The sequence below is a fragment of the Elephantulus edwardii genome, unplaced genomic scaffold (genome assembly GCF_000299155.1).
Source record: "Elephantulus edwardii isolate Elephantulus edwardi_28Jun2011 unplaced genomic scaffold, EleEdw1.0 scaffold00010, whole genome shotgun sequence".
NCBI classification, from domain to species: Eukaryota; Metazoa; Chordata; class Mammalia; order Macroscelidea; family Macroscelididae; genus Elephantulus; species Elephantulus edwardii.
Window position 1 is genome coordinate 24187175 of NW_006399760.1, and position 17348 is coordinate 24204522.

Below are 17348 nucleotides of genomic sequence, written 5' to 3' on the forward strand. Positions count from 1 at the left end.
TAATTGAGATACCACAAGGGGATGGTTTTAACAAACAGAAATGTATTTGCTTAACGTTTTCGAGGCTAGACATCCTAATTCAGGGCGCCACCTAGAGGAGAAGGCAGTGTCTTTCTCTCTGTCAGTGAAGGAGGAAAAGTCTTTGTTTCTGGCCAGCATCTATGCTGCTGCTGTTGTTGTGTACCATTGAGTCGGAATTGACCTGTAGCTGACCCTCCTGCATATTTTCAGAGACAGTTAATCACACGGGTGAAGATTGTCCATCCTTCTTCCACGGAGCAGCTTGTGGATTCAAAACTTGTGCCTTTGGGATTGCAGTACAGCTTCTTGTTATCTATAGGCCCGTCTGTTCCCTGGAGACTTCCTTGTGTGCTCACCCTCCCCAGTGAAAAAAAGAGCTTTGTCCTGAAAGGCCTGGTCCATAAAGATGCACTTCCCTCCTAGTGGCTATTTCATGAGAGTATGAAGTATGGCGTATCCCCCACCCCCACCCCCACCCCCAGTGTTCCCTTGAGTGAAATAGAGATTCTAAGCCATACTCTAGGGAAATTCCTCTTACATCCAGTTTGGGCTGTGATGGAATTAAGGAGAGATGATAACTATTCTCAATCCTCCATCCAGCGATTTGGTTTCTCTGATCACAGGAACAATTATATAGCTTCTATATTATACTATTATATATGTATACAGACACACACAAACACACACCCACGCACGTATATGTATTTTTCAAGGAAATATATGTATTCTTCAAAGACACAGTCTAGTCCATGACAATATTCTTGGCTTAGGAAGGGGCTCTGATGACACACTGGGTTAAGCATTAGACATTTTCTGAAAGTCAGGTAGTTCAAATCCACCAGCCAATGCCTGGGAGGAAGATGAGGTTGTAAAAATGTGTGGCCTTGAAAACTCTCTTTGGCAATTCTATCGTGTTCTTTAGGGTTGTTGTGAATTAGCATTGCTTCAGTGGCAGTGGAGTTATGAAGGATTTTGTTAGTAAGGGTTAGAAGTGACTGACTAGATAGTGGTCTGAGATTTTAGCCTTGCACTAATAAAAAGGAACATAGGAATTGATGGAATTTTATGAGTAGAAGAATATTGTTCTTTTCAGTTGTTCTTAGATGAGACAGAAAAGGGCAACAATACATAAATAAATAAATGGTTCTGATCTTTTTGTTGGTCGCAGGCCTACGATACGGTTTCTACACAAGTGTATGTACATGTGCAAGTCTGCCTTGTTTCACACAGTTTAATGGACCTCACTAAACCACCAAAGCCTGTCAGGAAACATGAAGGGATCTTTGTTCTTAGAAATCAGACTTTGCCTGGATCTTTTCCATTGTTCTTTCTTTTTAAGATATTTTTTATTTGTGATTTTAATGAACATTTACAGAAAAGTTGGATTTTTATTCATTCATTGTTGTACATTTTTCTACCCCCTGCCCAGTTAACTTAAAAAAAAAAAAAAAAGAAAAGAAAAGAAAATAAAATAACCCACTCATTAGTCCCTTGTTCTTGTTAGCTGTGAGGTAGTCGATTTTGACCAACTGTGACCCAAAGTGGAGAGAGTATCTGCTCTGTAGGATTTTCAAGGCTGAGTCCTTTTCAAAGTTTGGCTGATTTCCAGTTTGACTCTGTTCAAATAGATTCTTCTATGAAGTGTCATAATAGCTTCAGGGAGAAAACATGGTAATTGGTTTCACTTCATATAATTTTGTAACAGAACACACACCGAGCATATTAATTCAACACAGAGGCCCCCATACCTCCCACTGAGTCATCCACTTAATCTCTGTAAGCTCAGGTCTTTATGAAAAGTTTCTTCAGATAGTTCAACTAGGATAATCAGTGCTTGCGAAAGGTGAAGACAGTTTAGACTAAAGGACTGGGGCACAGAATTGGATGCACGCCACCTTATCAACCTTTTCAAAGATAACATGTTGCATTGTATTTGCCTGTGTTAACGTGATTATGCAACAATACCTTGTTTATGCTTCTTGGCTATACTTGGGTTTTTTTTTTTAACTTTTGAAATTTTTCATTGGTGATAGATAATTGCTGTGATTTTCCAACTCTACCTAAGTAAATCAGTGCACCTCAGATGCTAGCAAAATTCTATAGCAATAAGCCCCAAGAACTACTAAGTCTATTTGAAGGAATTGCCACCAGGATGCTCATTAGAGGCAAGGGATGGTGAAACTTCACCTACCATACCTTGGACATGTTGTCAGGAGGGGTCAGGCCTTGGAAAAAAGAATCAAGGTGGAGAAGATGGAGAGTCCGGAGAGGAACACCCTACCCTCAACAAGATGGATTGACACAATGTTAACAGTGGGGTTAGGGCATGTCAGATATCTTGAGAATGTTGCAGGATAGGGCAGGGTGGAGGTCTCTTGTTCATAGGATTGCTGTGAATTGACTTGATGACACTTAACAACAACAACAAAAATGTTAGCTTTATTCATTTTCTTGGACATGTATAGAAGCTTATAATCAGCCTGATAGAACTTTTGCAACACTAGGGAATAAGAGGTTTGAAGATCAGTTATTCTAAAGATGCTTAGATTCTCTGTTATTTATACTGTGGTGCATGTTGGTGGTGTTATAGAAATCAGCATCTTTGCTTTATCCAAATAAAGTTCACTCTCTACTAAGACGAACCCTTCCAGGACAGAAAGTTGTCTCCAAAAACTCATTGTTAAGTCAAACTGACTCAATAGCTGACCCTACAGAAGGGTTTCAGAGGCTGTAAATAGTATAGGAGAAGATGGCCCTTGTTTCTCTCACAGAGCATCTGGTGGCTTAGAAACATCAGAAAGGCATCGTCTTTGGGTTGGTAGTACAGCTGCATAGGGACTATGGCATCAGACCCCACCCCCCCCAACCAGTGAGGAGAACAGGCAAAGTGGAGAGGCACGCATGAGATAGCATAGTTCTGACTCAACGGTAACAACAGTTCATTTGCACAGTTCCTAAAATCTTACCTTGTAGGTTTTGTTGTTGTGTGCTGTCCCATCTAGTACGGCACATAGCAATCCTATGAATACAGATCTGAAACCTGTCCTATCCTGTGCCTCCTCATCATCTGTGAAATACTTGAACCCATTCCTGAAGTTGCTCTGTTCATCTGTCTTGTTGAAAGTAATCTTGTCTTTCTCTGACCCTCCACCTTTCCAAGGAATAGCCCCTTCTATCAACCTGTGCAAAATATGTGAGATCACACTTCTCCATCTTTGCCTCAAAGAAACACTCCGGCCACACTTTCTCCAAGACATATCTGTTTGTTCTTTTGGCACAACATGGGATAGTCAGTACTCTTCTCCAACACTACAACTCAAAGGCATCAACTACTCACTGACCAGCTTTTAGATGCATAGCAAGTTATTGCGAAAACCATAGTCTGACTCAGGTTCACCATAGCATGAAACTGATTTCATTGCTCCTGTGTGCTATGGAAAGGTCCCTGGCAGCAAACTTTCCCAAAACAATACATCTTTTGATTTCTTGACTGCTGGCGCCTAGGCGTTGACTGTGGATCCAAGTAAGATGAAGTTGTTGACAGTTTGAGACTTTTCTCCATCTATCATGATTTTGCCTGTTGGTCCAGTGGTGAGTTTTGTCTTCTTGATGTTGAGATGTAATTAATATTTCAGGCTGTAGTCTTTGATCTTCTGCAGCAAGCATTTCAAGTCATCCTCACTTTGAGTGAGTAAGGTTGCATAACACAGGTTGTTAATGAGTCTTCCTCCAATCCTGATTCCAATTTTTCTTCATAGAGTCCAGCTTCTCAAGTGATTTGCTCAGCAGATTAAGTATGGAGAAAGATACAGCCCTGTGCACACTTTTCTCAATTCTAAACCACACAGTATTCCCTTGCTCTGTTCAGACAACAGCTTATTTGTCTAAGAGTAGGTTTCATATGAGTGTGATTAAATGTTGTGAGATTCCCATTCTTCTCAATATTAACTATAGTTCAAGCTCTACAGAGTCAGATGCCTTTGCATAGTCAATAAAACACAAACAGACATTCTTCTGGTATTCTCTGCTTACTGCCAAATCCATCTGACGTCAGCCATGCTGTCCCTGATGCCATAGCCTCTTCTAAATAAGCTTGAACTTCTAGATGTTCTCAATGTACTAACTGTTTTTGTATGACTTTCAGCAGTATTTTGCTTGCATGTTATATTAATTATATTGTTAATTTCCACATTCTGTTGGATCACCTTTCTTGGGAATGGGAGCAAATATGGATCTCTCAGTTGAAGGTTTTAGGTGGTCCTATATTGAAATGAGCCCTTTGAAATACTTTGTATTTTCAGAGGAAAACAATTATGAAGTAAGTACATAAGTATGCATTTGCTTAAAGGGAGAACATTTTGTCTAGAATGAGAATTTTAAAATACAAAGTGAGAAGCCCTTTTAAATTAAACAAACAAACAAAAAATGAACAACCAAGCAAACCTAACCAAAAAACCCCCAAGCCTCTCTTTCCTAGTAGTGATACAAGATAAAGATTCAGAGACAGTTTTATTTTCTTCTTAGTTAGTATAATGACAAAGACCAAGAAGAAATTATTCATTTCTTGGCTAAAAGGAAGCTTATTAAACTAAAGTAAGAAATCTATGGCTCTGAAGTTAAGAATGATTATTTAGACCACTGTACTCTGAAAGAAATCTTTGGGTTATGCAAGTGATTAGCATCCATTGATCAAGATACTGGAAGTTTGCATCCATGTAGACACCTTGAGAGAGTTAAATTTACTTGTCTAACTTGGAAAAATTGCTCTCTGGAGCACATTTTATTCCTATGTATATGGAATCACCATTGGTTGGAGTTGACTCTTCGATGGCAGTGATTGGCAAGAGATGCGCGGGAGCTACTGTTCTCATTAAACAAGGCCTTAGCCTTGACTGATGGGGTAATTGCAGAGGGTGGGAAATGATAACAACATAGACCCAAAGCAGTGTATTTCATCAGGATGACAAGGTACAAATACTTGACAAGGAAATACAGCAGTTCAGATGGTTATAGGTGGAGGCTTGTCACATGATAGCCTGACAGATTGCTAATGAATCAGCTTGAGAAAGAACTTGTAGAACATGACTTTTCTGAATCCAGTGAGAAGACATAGATCTAGTTTTGTCACATTTCCTCTCCACTTCTTCCTTACGACTATTTAGCACTTCATTTTCCCCCTTTGTATGGTGTTGCTGTTAGATGCCTTCAAGTTGAGTACAGCTCAAGTTGAGTCCTGTCCTGTGCCATCCTTTCAATCTCTGATACACTCATTGTTACAGTCTCTGTATACTTCCATTTCATTGAGGATCTTCCTCATTTTCTCTTACCTCCCATTTCTCCCAGCATGATGTCTTTCTTCCCCCCTCCCCTAAGAAATGGGCCCTCTTGCAACATACCCAGAGTATGTGAGGCAGAGTTAGTTATATGAGAGAACCAAAAGCCAGTCCAAAATGACTGCCCTTGGGTTGACATTGACTCCCAGCACCTTGTAGAACAGTAGAATAGTCCACAGGGTTTCTAAGTCTGTAAATCTTTATGACAGTAAACTGTCTAATCTTTCTCCTGTGGGAAGACTGATAAGTTCAGATCACTGACATTTGGGTTAGCAGATAAACACTTTTACCTTCAAAGCTCCTGCATAAAGATCTCTTTCAGCTGACATAGAAGTTCAGATATTGCCTTTAATTTTCCACTTCGTTTTTAAACAAGTGAAAAATTTGAGAGGGGAAAATCAAAGAATGCATTTTACAACAATTTATCACTATTTTTTTGTACACAGATTATCAGTGATAAATAACTCATTTTTTTTACAACTTATCTATATAATGTGTATTTTTTTAAACTCCTTCGATATTAACAAATATGTATAAGTAGCATTTCCTACTAAATCAGCTTTAATTCTTTATCCAGAAAATATATTTGGGGATAACTATTCTATATAACAAATAGAAGCCTTTAGTGTCAATATTTAATAAGTAGACTATTCTCCTAAGTAATGTATTTTTGCTGATTTCCGCATTTTAAAATACAGTAACAAAGATGTCTTGATTTCTTAGACTGTTGCAGTATAGCTCAAGAATTTGATCAACTAGGGAAAAGGAAGCTTTCTTATTTCATAGCTTTTCATAAATATTATTAAATGCATCACTCTGATATTACTTGGAAATGATGTGGAAGTACCTGCCTGATTTTTATCAAGCATAATTTGCTTTGTTAGTCTATCTTCTGGAATTATTGCTTTACATAAGTGTAATTAAACAACAGTTATTTCCATTGTTGTTTTTATGTACCCTTGAATCAGATCTGACTCATAGCTGACCCTACAATAAGTTTTCAGAGGCAATGAATCACATGGGAGGAAATGACCCATCTTTCTCCCTAGTGGAGCAGCTAGTAGATTTGAACCACTTGCCTTTGAGATAGCAGTACAACTCTTACCACCAACCCATCGGAGCTCCCTAACCACCTTATTTTCCCTTTTAACTTAATCTTAGATGATCTTGTCTTAAAATAATAGCAGTTTCTCTCTTTCTATGATTATGTTTTTATCACAATTCCACTAAGAACTAAAAACCTGTGCTGAAATAAATTAATATAGTAAGAGGCTTTGATTCTATAGGAGTATGCTCTAAGGTTGAAAGAGAGATGTTGGCCATACCTAGAAGCAGAAGAATCTTTGACACTATGAAAAAATGTGAAATTTAACACTGTAGATTAATAAAAACAGCTACCCCTTTTAAAAAATTAGCATGAGCAAAACTAAATTTTACATATTCAGGTTTTATTAGGACAAGTGACTAAGAAGTACTTTGAAAACATATATTTGATTAAAACTTTTTTAAAAAGTTATGTTCAAGAGGAAGGATATATGAGAGTCTAAAATCAGAGGCACTTGATTGTATGCAAATAGAGTGATCTAAAAGTTTATCCTTACCTCCATCTTAAAGTCTTTATTCCACTTTAAAATATGGAGTCCATGTTATATTTTCAGAAGCTCCTATGTAAGGCAGTTCTTAGCTCTTTCTTGGTGCTGACTTTTCTCTGAGGTCTGGCCTGTGCAACATGTCTATTCATTCCCCAAAGAGTCTTTGTCATTACAAACACACAGATGCAAGATACCATAACTTGTGCCTGAAAGGTCTTGATATTATTAATGTATTTTTACAGTGGCCCTCCAGAAATAAACAGGGTCTATAGGTTATCAGAAAAACTGGGCCTGTCTGCCCTCTGGAGGCCATCTCATAATAAACTGAAGAGCACATACTTTTGACCAATCATATAATCCCACCATGTGGTATGGACCTATGATTGCCAATTTTCACTGCTAGCTATCCCGCCCTGAACTCCCCTAATAGTGCCTCATCCATTCTGTGACCTTCAGTTCCCCATCCAACAGTGTATGAACGTATCCTGTTTTGTGGCCCAGTGGGGCTGACGTTTTCACTGTGTGACAACAGGTGTTTCCCCATTCTGGACCTTTTCTATCCGTCAGCAATTTTATTGGCTTTGAGGGGAGAAAAGTATTTGGCTCAATAGTAGGCTTATGAGAATCTTCCCTCTTTGCTAGCTTTTGGACAAAAAATGAAATGAAAAGAAGTGTTCAACTGAACTACTACTTTAGACGGCACTGTCTGTTCTGTTTTCAACTTCTGCCCTGCACCTGTGGGACTTTTGAAAGCATGTTAATATTAATCATGCCTCCTTTTAGCTAGTGATTAGTTCCGTTCAGAAAGAAGGGAGAGCTTTAGCTTTTTGATGGAGCATTTCTGTCTTTGACTTCATGAAAGTAGTTGACAGTTTTGGAAATTTGTGTTTTTCAGGCTTTGAATTGGGGAGCGGGGTGATGGGACTTACTTACCTAGGTTTTCACTCACCTTAAAACTCTCAGAGTGGTCATCTTTTCTGCTTGCATCTGGTTACATTGTCACTTTCTTTTTTAAAAACATGACTTGCAGACACTCTGGTAAATCTGCTTAAAGGAGAATGTAATAGCAGAAGGTTTAGGCAATGAGCATATTCTCTATAGAATGACTCCCAACATTAAAACTGCATCACCTTCTGAAATATCAATATATTTCCTTCTAATTATCTTCTGCCAACCAGGCTTTCCGTGAAGCATGCTTTAAGACCTCAGGGTCTTCTGCCACAGCCTGATAGGGAATTTGGTAATGTACGATCATGCCTAGGACTAAAGTGTGAAGCAAGGACTCTTGAGAGCATCACTGGAAAGGTCCACCTAAAGTTGGGTCAGTTGGTGAGGTTCTGAGTTAGTTGAGTATAATTCATAGTGACTCTGTAAATGACAGATGGGAACCTTGCCCTATCCTGTGCCGTCCTCACCAGCTCTGATATTTTTGGGCCCGTTGTTACAGTCATTGGATCAATCTGTCTTGATGAAGGTCTTCCTCTCTCTGTCTAACCCTCCGTATTTCCCTTCATACTATCTTTTTCCAAGGACTGGCCCATCCTAACAGCAGTTGGTGAGAGTTCTGTATATAAACTAAGCTTTACGCCTTCACTAAATCTGCATGTGTTTCGCGTCAGATCTCTGCAAACCTGGTATGGCCTACTGGCTAGGATCCTGGGATTGTTGGCTAACCTTCCTTGTGGTCTGGTAGGCTGTGTTCTGGACATGGGCCTGAGTCCCCTTGTCTGGGCGTCTCTGATCTGAGGAGATGATGACCAGCACACAGAATCATGCAGACCTGGCTGGCAGTCAGTCTGCCTAAGTAGCTTGCTGGGAGTGGGTTTGCTCTTGGTGACTTTGAACTACAGTCCTCATTTTCGTGCAAGTAAAGATTGTTGTTGTTTACCATCAAGTCGGAACTTACCTATAGCTGACCCTAACCCGGGTTATTAGAGACAGTTAATCACATGGGAGGAGAGTGCCCATCCTTCTCCCAGTTAAAGGTAGAGGATAATATTTCTTTTATAAAGCACATGTGCCATTACTGAGAAAGTTATCTATAACTTTATGGACATTTACCTTTTCCTTGTAGGTATAATACTTTGCCAAGCAGAAGAACCCTGAAAAACTCAAGATTAGTGAGTAAAAAAGATGATGTCCATGTATGTATCATGTGTTTACGTGCCATCATGAACTATCAGGTATGTGGCATGTTCCGATCCTTTTGAAAATAAAGCAAATGAAAGTAAAACCCCAAATTAATTTGTTTATAAGCATATGTTGTTTTCTCTGATTTCCTTTTTCTTTTTGCAGTAAATGTGAAATTTAATGATATACTATTGTTAAAGTACTTTTAGCATATATTGCACTCAAATTGACATTTATTTTTAATAGTGTTAAATATACTTAAAAATTTTATTATTTTTTTAATGTTAAATATACTTTAAAGGATTTTTTCCTCCTTATGTAGTGACAGATGTATTTGCCTATGTTACTTGGTTAATGTTTCTTATTTTAAAGTCCATCTATGCCTCTGTCTGGCTGTGGGTAATTGGATAATTCATTGGTTTATGTACTGAATAGGTAGGAAGTTATAAATATGGTAGGCTCAGTGGTTTTGAACTTATAGAATGACCTGGATGAGTTTTGTTAAAAGTACAGATTCTTCACCTTGTTTTAAGAGTATGATCCAAGAAGCCCACACTTGGAGAGACAGTGCACATGTGGATTGGATTAGTCCTGACCACAGAGTAGATGGTAGAGCCCAAAATAGCAAGGATGAACGGAAAGCTTTAAAAAGTATAGGTGGGCAAGCAAATCAGGTGTTAGATTTGGAAACACAACTCCATGTAAAAGTAGGATTTGGTTCCTGGTGATTGTATGCTCCAGAGGGTTCATAGTAGTGACTCAGGAAGAGGCTCATTATTACAGTACACACCAGGAGAAGGGTGCTGTGTTGCGTTCAGGAAGGGAATCATGCATTTATGCTGTCTTTCATCCCATAAGTACAACTACTATATGTCAGACTGTGTTCTAGGCACAGAGAACATAAAATTAAATAAATACATGCGCCTAGGAGCTTACTTTCCAAAACTAAAAGAAAGATGATAAATGAATACAGTGATGACATATATACATGCCAGATAATGGTAATGCTAATAAAAGTGAACATTTCCATTGTACATTCTACTATAGGTCTGGTGCTTTAAAACCTACTAAGCTGTGTAAACCTCAGATCAGCTCTGTGAGATTGATAATACTAATTTACTCCTTTTGCTGATGAGGAAACTGAGGCACAGAAATGTTTACTTATAGCTACTAAATGGTGGGAGTCAAGGTTGGAACCCCCCTGGAAGCTGAGTCCAGAGAGTCACTACTGAGTACCATGAAAAGGAAGATTTATTTATAGCATGTTTTTATACTAATAGGTCAGTAGAGCAGAAATAATGACAGAAGGTAGAGATTTGCTGGAGCAAATACTGTTACTAAGTGAGAGAGGGTGGGGTTCCTAACTCAAATGGAAGCATTGGCCTTGGATTGGAGCACAGGACAGTTCAATTTAGGAAGTGGTGAGAAGGTAAACTATAAATCTATGGAAGTGAGTCAATATGGTGATAAATTTTGTGGCATCTGCCCCTCTCCTTCACTGCTTCTGCTTTCTTTTAAGAAGGAATAAGGTCAAGAACTGAGAGTGGGTTTGAGAAAGAAAGAATCAACTCAGCAGAATTAGGAGTGATTCTTGAGTCTGTTATTAAGCTGCTTAGTTTGTAGTAGAAGGATGAAGTAACATGCTGCAGAACAAGACAGTTGATCTCGGATCTTGGTCCTGTTAGCTGCTGCTCAAGGTGTGACAAGAGAAAGTGATTGTCAACTACTGCAACAGTCAGTTGAGGGAGTCATCCTCAAAATGCTAAAGATACAATAAGTGCCCATTGAATCTTTTCCATTTTTTCACCACCATCACCTCCCCACCCCACCTCTGCTATCTTAGTTAATTATGTAAATACAGTATATACAGATGACTATAAAGTACAGTGTACATGAATAAGACACAATGAACATACATGAAATGGCAATATTTATGAATGATAGTATGCCAAGAATAAAAAGAATGTTGGTTTTTTTAAAAGAAAAAAAGAAAAGATTAAGTTGACCTAAAGTAGATTCTGGAGTATCAGTGTTTTGTTTACTCTTCCGAGGTGATTTCAATGAACAGCCAGGGTTGAGAACAGTGAGGTAGAGTCTCTGGGATATCTTGACCATTTTAATAAAGAGAAATTAATGCACGGATTTACAGCATGCAGTTCATTCATAAAGAATGGAAATATGGTTTGTGTAATAGCATAATATGCTTGATGATAGCATCATTCCTGAATTTTCTGAGGATAAATTATGTTCAGATACTGATGTGGTGGAGACACAAATGCACTTATTATAGTATAAATTACATTATTTAGGAAGTTCAGGTTTTGTCTTTTAATCAATCTCCTAACTTGATTTCTAACGCCCTGGTTTTTCTCCATGTTAATTGCAGTATGGTTTCAACATGGTCATGTCTCACCCCCACGCTGTCAACGAGATTGCACTAAGTTTAAACAACAAGAATCCCAGGTAAGCTTGCTGGCTTTGGAATATGCAAGTCTGAATTATGGTTGAGAAAAGAGAGAGCTGGTTAACATGTAAGAAACCCTAATGGCCTATCGGTTAAACAGTTGACTGCTGATAAAAAGTTTAGTGGTTTGAACCTACCAGCTGGTTCGTGGGAGAATGAAGTGGCAGCCTTGGGGAACCACCTGGGACAGTTCCCTCCTGTCCACAGAGTGACAGTGAGTCAGAGTTGACTTGATGGCAGCGAGTTTTTTGTTAACACTTAATCAAGCTAGAGTTTAAAAACATTCAAGTGTGGTTTTCTGAAATTGGCTGTAGACTTCTTGGCTGGGTAGAATTTTCCTCACAGCCAAAGTAAATTCTTAAATGTGGCAGAGTTGAGCAACTGGTGATAGCTCTGACTTTTCACTGTCATCCTCATGTTTCCATCCCTTTCAAAGCCTCATTCTTAACATCCATGCCGCTAAATTTGAGGGAAATGATAAGGTCGCCAAGATGTCAGAAGGCCAAGAAAGTCTTGTTAAAGACTAAGCACCAGTCATTGCAGCAACTTCTCTGAAACGTTTCTATTTCAGCCATACTTCATTTACTGCCATTGCTTCTTCGCATGTAGTTTTTATTGCCAAACCAGAATTAAGAACAATGAGACCTGTACATGTAGTTTGCCTTGCTTTTCTCTTTCCATGAAGGCCAGCACCATACACTGTGCATATCACAGATTACATCCAGAAACATGTCTTTATCAGTTGCTTTTGTTTTTCTATTGTGTTTTCCAACCTGCCAGGCTTTCTGCATTTTGAAGGTCTAATTCATTTTCATCAAATACCTTTGTATGGACTGAAACTATTACTGCAACTACATTATTAATTCAGACCATTCTGGTTTGTAAAATGAGAAATTGGAAAATTATCAGTCCTGTGTAAAAGTTGGATATTACTTGGTCTTTGCAGACTTTTTCAGCTAAACCTTTGCAGCTTTGTGACTGCCTCCTTAGTTTACTAGAATCCCAGAGAGTCATATTTGTATATTCTTCTTTTCTACTATTCATTTTTCATCAAAAACAACTAATCTATGGAATATCCATCCAGTAAGTGTTTATATACAGGTTAGCAATACACTTTCTTCCCAAAGAAAGATGAGCAACTGAAGTCATCTTATGGTGAAGAATGTTGTACTTGGCATTGTATTTGAAAACTTGAATGTATCTCTATATTCTCCTTTCAGAAATATTTCAAATGGAACTTTATTTTCTTTTCTGTCAGAGGAAAACTTCTCATGGTAGTGCAGCTGTAATCCAGCTCCGTCCAGATTTCTTACATAAAAGGAATGATGCAAACTTGCATTGTCATGGCAGATTTTTGTGGAGCCATCTGTAAATGAGCAGATTTGAAATGTAGGCCATTAATTTTAGTTGATTTAAGGTTTTAGGCAAATGTTATGCTTCAGGCTCTAAAACCTTGAGAAAATATTTACTGGCTTGTTTTTCTGCCTCCATAGTCCTAAGTTTTCTGTTGCTTTTAGCTGATCAGTGGTTTTTAAAAACCATATTTTGTTAATTTGCCTAATGATAGAGAAAAGAAATGATTCTTTCTGGAATTCATTTTCGTAAGAGAATACTTTGTTATTTTGTAAATGGGAACATACTACCCAATTTTGCTGACTTAGTAAAATCACATATTTAGAAGTTAATAAAGATTTGAGGATGTACTTTAATAAAACTATAGTTTATAAAGTTTTGTTGTTGTTGTTGTTAAGTGCTGTCTAGTTATAGACGAGTCATAGCGACCCTATGAACGAAAGCCCTGAACACTTGTATAACTTTCGTCGTTTCTCCACATTCATAGAGTTTCCAGAGGCAAGCTATTTTGGAAGTGGATGACACTCTTGATTTCAAGGTTGTTTTAACTGGGGAGCTCTACCAAAGTTTAAAATTAAAAATATTGTTTATCATACCCATCTTGGAAGGAAAGAACAACTGTTCCAACTCATTGTCTCTTGCATTGACATTATATATTGATTGCATGATATTTTTCTTTTTCTTCTTGTTTTGACAGAACAAAAGCCCTTGTCTTAGAACTGTTGGCAGCTGTTTGTCTTGTCAGAGGTGGACATGAAATAATTTTATCAGCATTTGATAACTTTAAGGAGGTAACTTTATAATCATTTTAAAAAATCTTCCACGAATATCTTATATTTGAACAGCTTTGAAAGGAATTATTTACCTTTTCATTTTATTAGATTGTAAAAGGGATATAGTTAATTTTTTAAAAAGGTTAATTTTCTGAGACATTGCTTTAAAGACCATGGCCTGTATCAAACGCACCTTAGTCTCCAGAGAGACACTATTGCTCTTCAGTACTTTGGAGAGGTCCCTAACAGCAGACTTTCCCATGGCAATGCGCCTTTTAATTTCCTGGCTGCTGGTGCCAAGACTGTTGACTGTGGAGCCAAGCAAACTAAAGCTGTGAAGAATCTCAATCTCTTCACCATTCATCCTGATGCTGCCAATTGGTCCAGTGGTGAGAATCTTTGTCTTGACATTGAGCCTCAATCCATATTGTAGGCTGCAGTCCTTGACCCTCTGCAGCAGGTGCTTCAGGTGCTTGCTGCTTTAAACCATATAGTGGTCCTTTATTCTCTTTGCACAATAGCCTTTGGTCTAGCTGTAGGTTTTGTTTGTCTTTTGTTTCTATTATGGAACATTACAAAGGCAGTCTTTGGAGAACACTAAACGCATTTGATTTGAAGAAACCACCAGCCAAGTTTTACAGTGTTATTGTAATTCCATTTGAATCCGTATGCTTCTGGATTGAGACTCAGATTCAATGAAACACAGCTTTGCCTCTCAAGTTTTTATCGTTCCCAAGATCTCTGAAGTATAATGTCAGTCATGGTATGGTGAAGATCACTGATGCACCAAGGGTGTACTCGGTAAATTATTTGATTCTTCAATTACATAGATGAGACACATACTTATCTTTCAATATTCTAGACAAATAAACAAATATTCAAATGTGCTTTTGCCTGTGATCACATAGATTTGTGGTAAAACTAGAATCGATCATTATTTATTGCTTCCCATACTAGATGAATCTGGTGACATTGAGCCCAGTTGTATATGACTCTCCTAAGAGAAATACTGAAGTAGCCAAGGACCTCTGAGCTGCTCCTTCATATGACTCACTACTCCCTCTTCTAGAAGTACTGGAGAGTGAGCCCATAATTGATGCATAGACTGGGAACCTTCAAAGAAGTAAACAGGAAAGCATCCTTCCCAAGTTTTTATTTGCCTTGTTTTCCATTCCATCAGTGGTTAGATTTTGTTGCTTTCCAGTTTCCCAGTGTCACACGGACAGAACCAAATCCATTCAACCCAGTTTACCATAGAAAAATATCTAGGTTCTAAGAAAATGATGAAGAGGAAAAATGAATCTTTAAATTTGTACTTTGGCTTTCAAAAGAAGTAGAAACATCAGTGATCAGAATAGAATACTTTTTTGATTATTTTTATATATCATACAGATTTAATAAATTTTACATTTATAAACAAAGGTCTATTTAGGTGGTGGTGGTTGTTATGGGTAGATGGGTATAATATGGAAGAGACACAGCATGTGCAGCTAATAACCCAAATCCTTGCAATTTTATCATTAAAGCCATGTTTGAAAATATCTCATGCCAAATCCTTTCTACATTAGAATCCTTACTGTACAATTATCAGTGTCCATTTTTATAATATGGTTAATCTGATTACACTGTTGATCAAATTTTGTCCTAGAAATAAAATTATGTGGCGTCAGTATTAATTCAAGTCAGTAATTTCCTGAAGGGAATACTAATTTTCTTTTCTCTTAGGAAGATAAAGTGCCTTTCTTATGCATAGCAGACACACAAATACTTGCAGAATTGAGTTTTTACTGGTGTTTGGGTCAAATGCGGCCTGCTCATTTAGGGCAGTGCATGTATTCAGTTGGTCAAAACAAATGAATCCTACTTGATCTTTTAGCTATCTAATAATGATGGGAACTAATTTTGAGTCTTCAATTTGTAGAACTTTAGTTAAAGCCCTCCCCGTTCTGTTATTACTTACGGGTGATGGTGAATGTGTAGAAATTCTCTTTGGCACAGGCAACTGCATGACTAACAGTAAGAGTGTTGTGTAAAAAGAAGGGCTACAGGGCTGGTTGTGTGAGTGCTCTTGGTGGGCTGTGGTGTTCATGTAGGCCAAGCAAAGAGACATTACTCAAATGGCTACATCAGTGAGGACAAGTCAGGTGCATGCTCCTGGGGAATTTCATTCCAAGGGTTAGGTCAGAAGAGCACTAACTGCTTACTTGACCAATCTTCATGTGTCTATAATAGAATTCTCTTCCCCCAAATCTCTTGAACCAACAAATCTGTTTTAATTTGACCACCACTATTGGGAGCTGAGGGAGCTCTGATGGCCTAGTGGGCAAGACGTTGTGTTGCCAGCCCAAAGGCACCAAGTTTGGATCCACCAGCTGCTTCAAGAGAGAAAGATAAGACAGTCTCCTCTGGTGCTGTTTACAGCCTCTGAAAACCACTGGAAGATCAGCTGAGTCAGTTCTGATCTGTCAGCAGTGGGTTTAATGGGAGCTCTGGTGACGCAGTTGATAGGGAGCTGCACTGCTGACCCCGAGGCTGTACTTTTTCTGCAGTTTGAATCCACCCCCAGCTTTATGGGAGAAGGACAGGCAGTCTCCTCTGCTGTGATTTATAGGCCCTCTCAAAACCCCCCTGGAGGGTTAGTTATGAATTGGTTCTGACTCAGTGGCGATTTGAAAGGAACTCAGTGATAGATTGGGTAAACTCTTGGTTTTTATTGTAAAGATCTTTTCTTTAAACCTACCAGCTGCTCTGTGGGTAAAAGATGTAGCATCAGCTTCTGTAAAGATTACAGTCTTTAAATCATTTAGGCTGTTTCTGCTCTATCCTAAAATGAGTCAGAATCAACTAGATAGCAATGAGTTTTGTGTTTTTGTTTTTTGTTTTTTTAATTTTCATTTATTTGCTTTTTTTTTATGTGTGTACCGTCAAATTGGATCTGACTGGTACAGGAGGCGATTGTTTCTCCTCCTTCAGCAGAGCATCTGGTGGATTTGAACAGCGCACCTCTGGGATTGCAGTGCAGTTTCCTGCCACTAGGCCACCAGAGCTCGCCAAGTTTAGTTTTAACTTTAATTAAAATGGAAGCAAGTTATGTTTTTAAGTTGACGTGCTTGGCTCCATAATGCTCTCACAGTTGAAATTCTTTTTCAGAATCAAAACATTCTGTTTCTTGTTTTTTCTTGAAAGAATCTTGCTATTTTTATCATCTCAAGCATACATTTTAGGCAATTGGGAACACTTCTCATTTCACGGTAGCTGATGGTAGGAAGAATAAGGATCCAAGGCCTCACTTTGGAAGAGAGAGATGAGGGTCTAGACGTGCAGTTTCTGAGTATGCACTTTCTTTGTCTCAGTGGACGTGATGATAAATGATGAAATGTTGTTTTTGTTGTTATATACTGTCTAGTCAAAGCTGACTCATAGCTGACCCTCTAGCAGGTTTTCAGAGGCAGTAAATCTGTGGGAGGAGATTACCCATTTTTCTCTTTGAAGAATATTAGCCTTTTGCTTGGCAGCTTGGTTTCCTACCGCTAGGCCACCAGAGCAGAGTTTGTGACATATCTAAAAAGAAGTATAAAAAGTTGATTGTGATCTTTTTCTTTAAAGAAATTTCAACACCAAGATCAAATGTATTTATTCACGGAAACTTTTTAGAAAAATGTTTTGTGTGTTTCTTTTTTTA

At 38.2% G+C, this 17348-nt stretch overlaps 1 protein-coding gene across 1 annotated transcript in view; it reads left to right on the forward strand.

The window, feature by feature from the left end:
* The window catches only part of FMNL2 (formin-like 2), a 375555-nt gene that overhangs the window by 280564 nt on the left and 77643 nt on the right, over positions 1-17348 (forward strand). The window contains exons 7-9 of the mRNA XM_006880775.1: positions 9021-9129; positions 11463-11539; positions 13591-13684. Of these exons, the coding sequence (XP_006880837.1) occupies positions 9021-9129; positions 11463-11539; positions 13591-13684 (280 nt within the window). The remainder of the gene's footprint in view (positions 1-9020; positions 9130-11462; positions 11540-13590; positions 13685-17348) is intronic.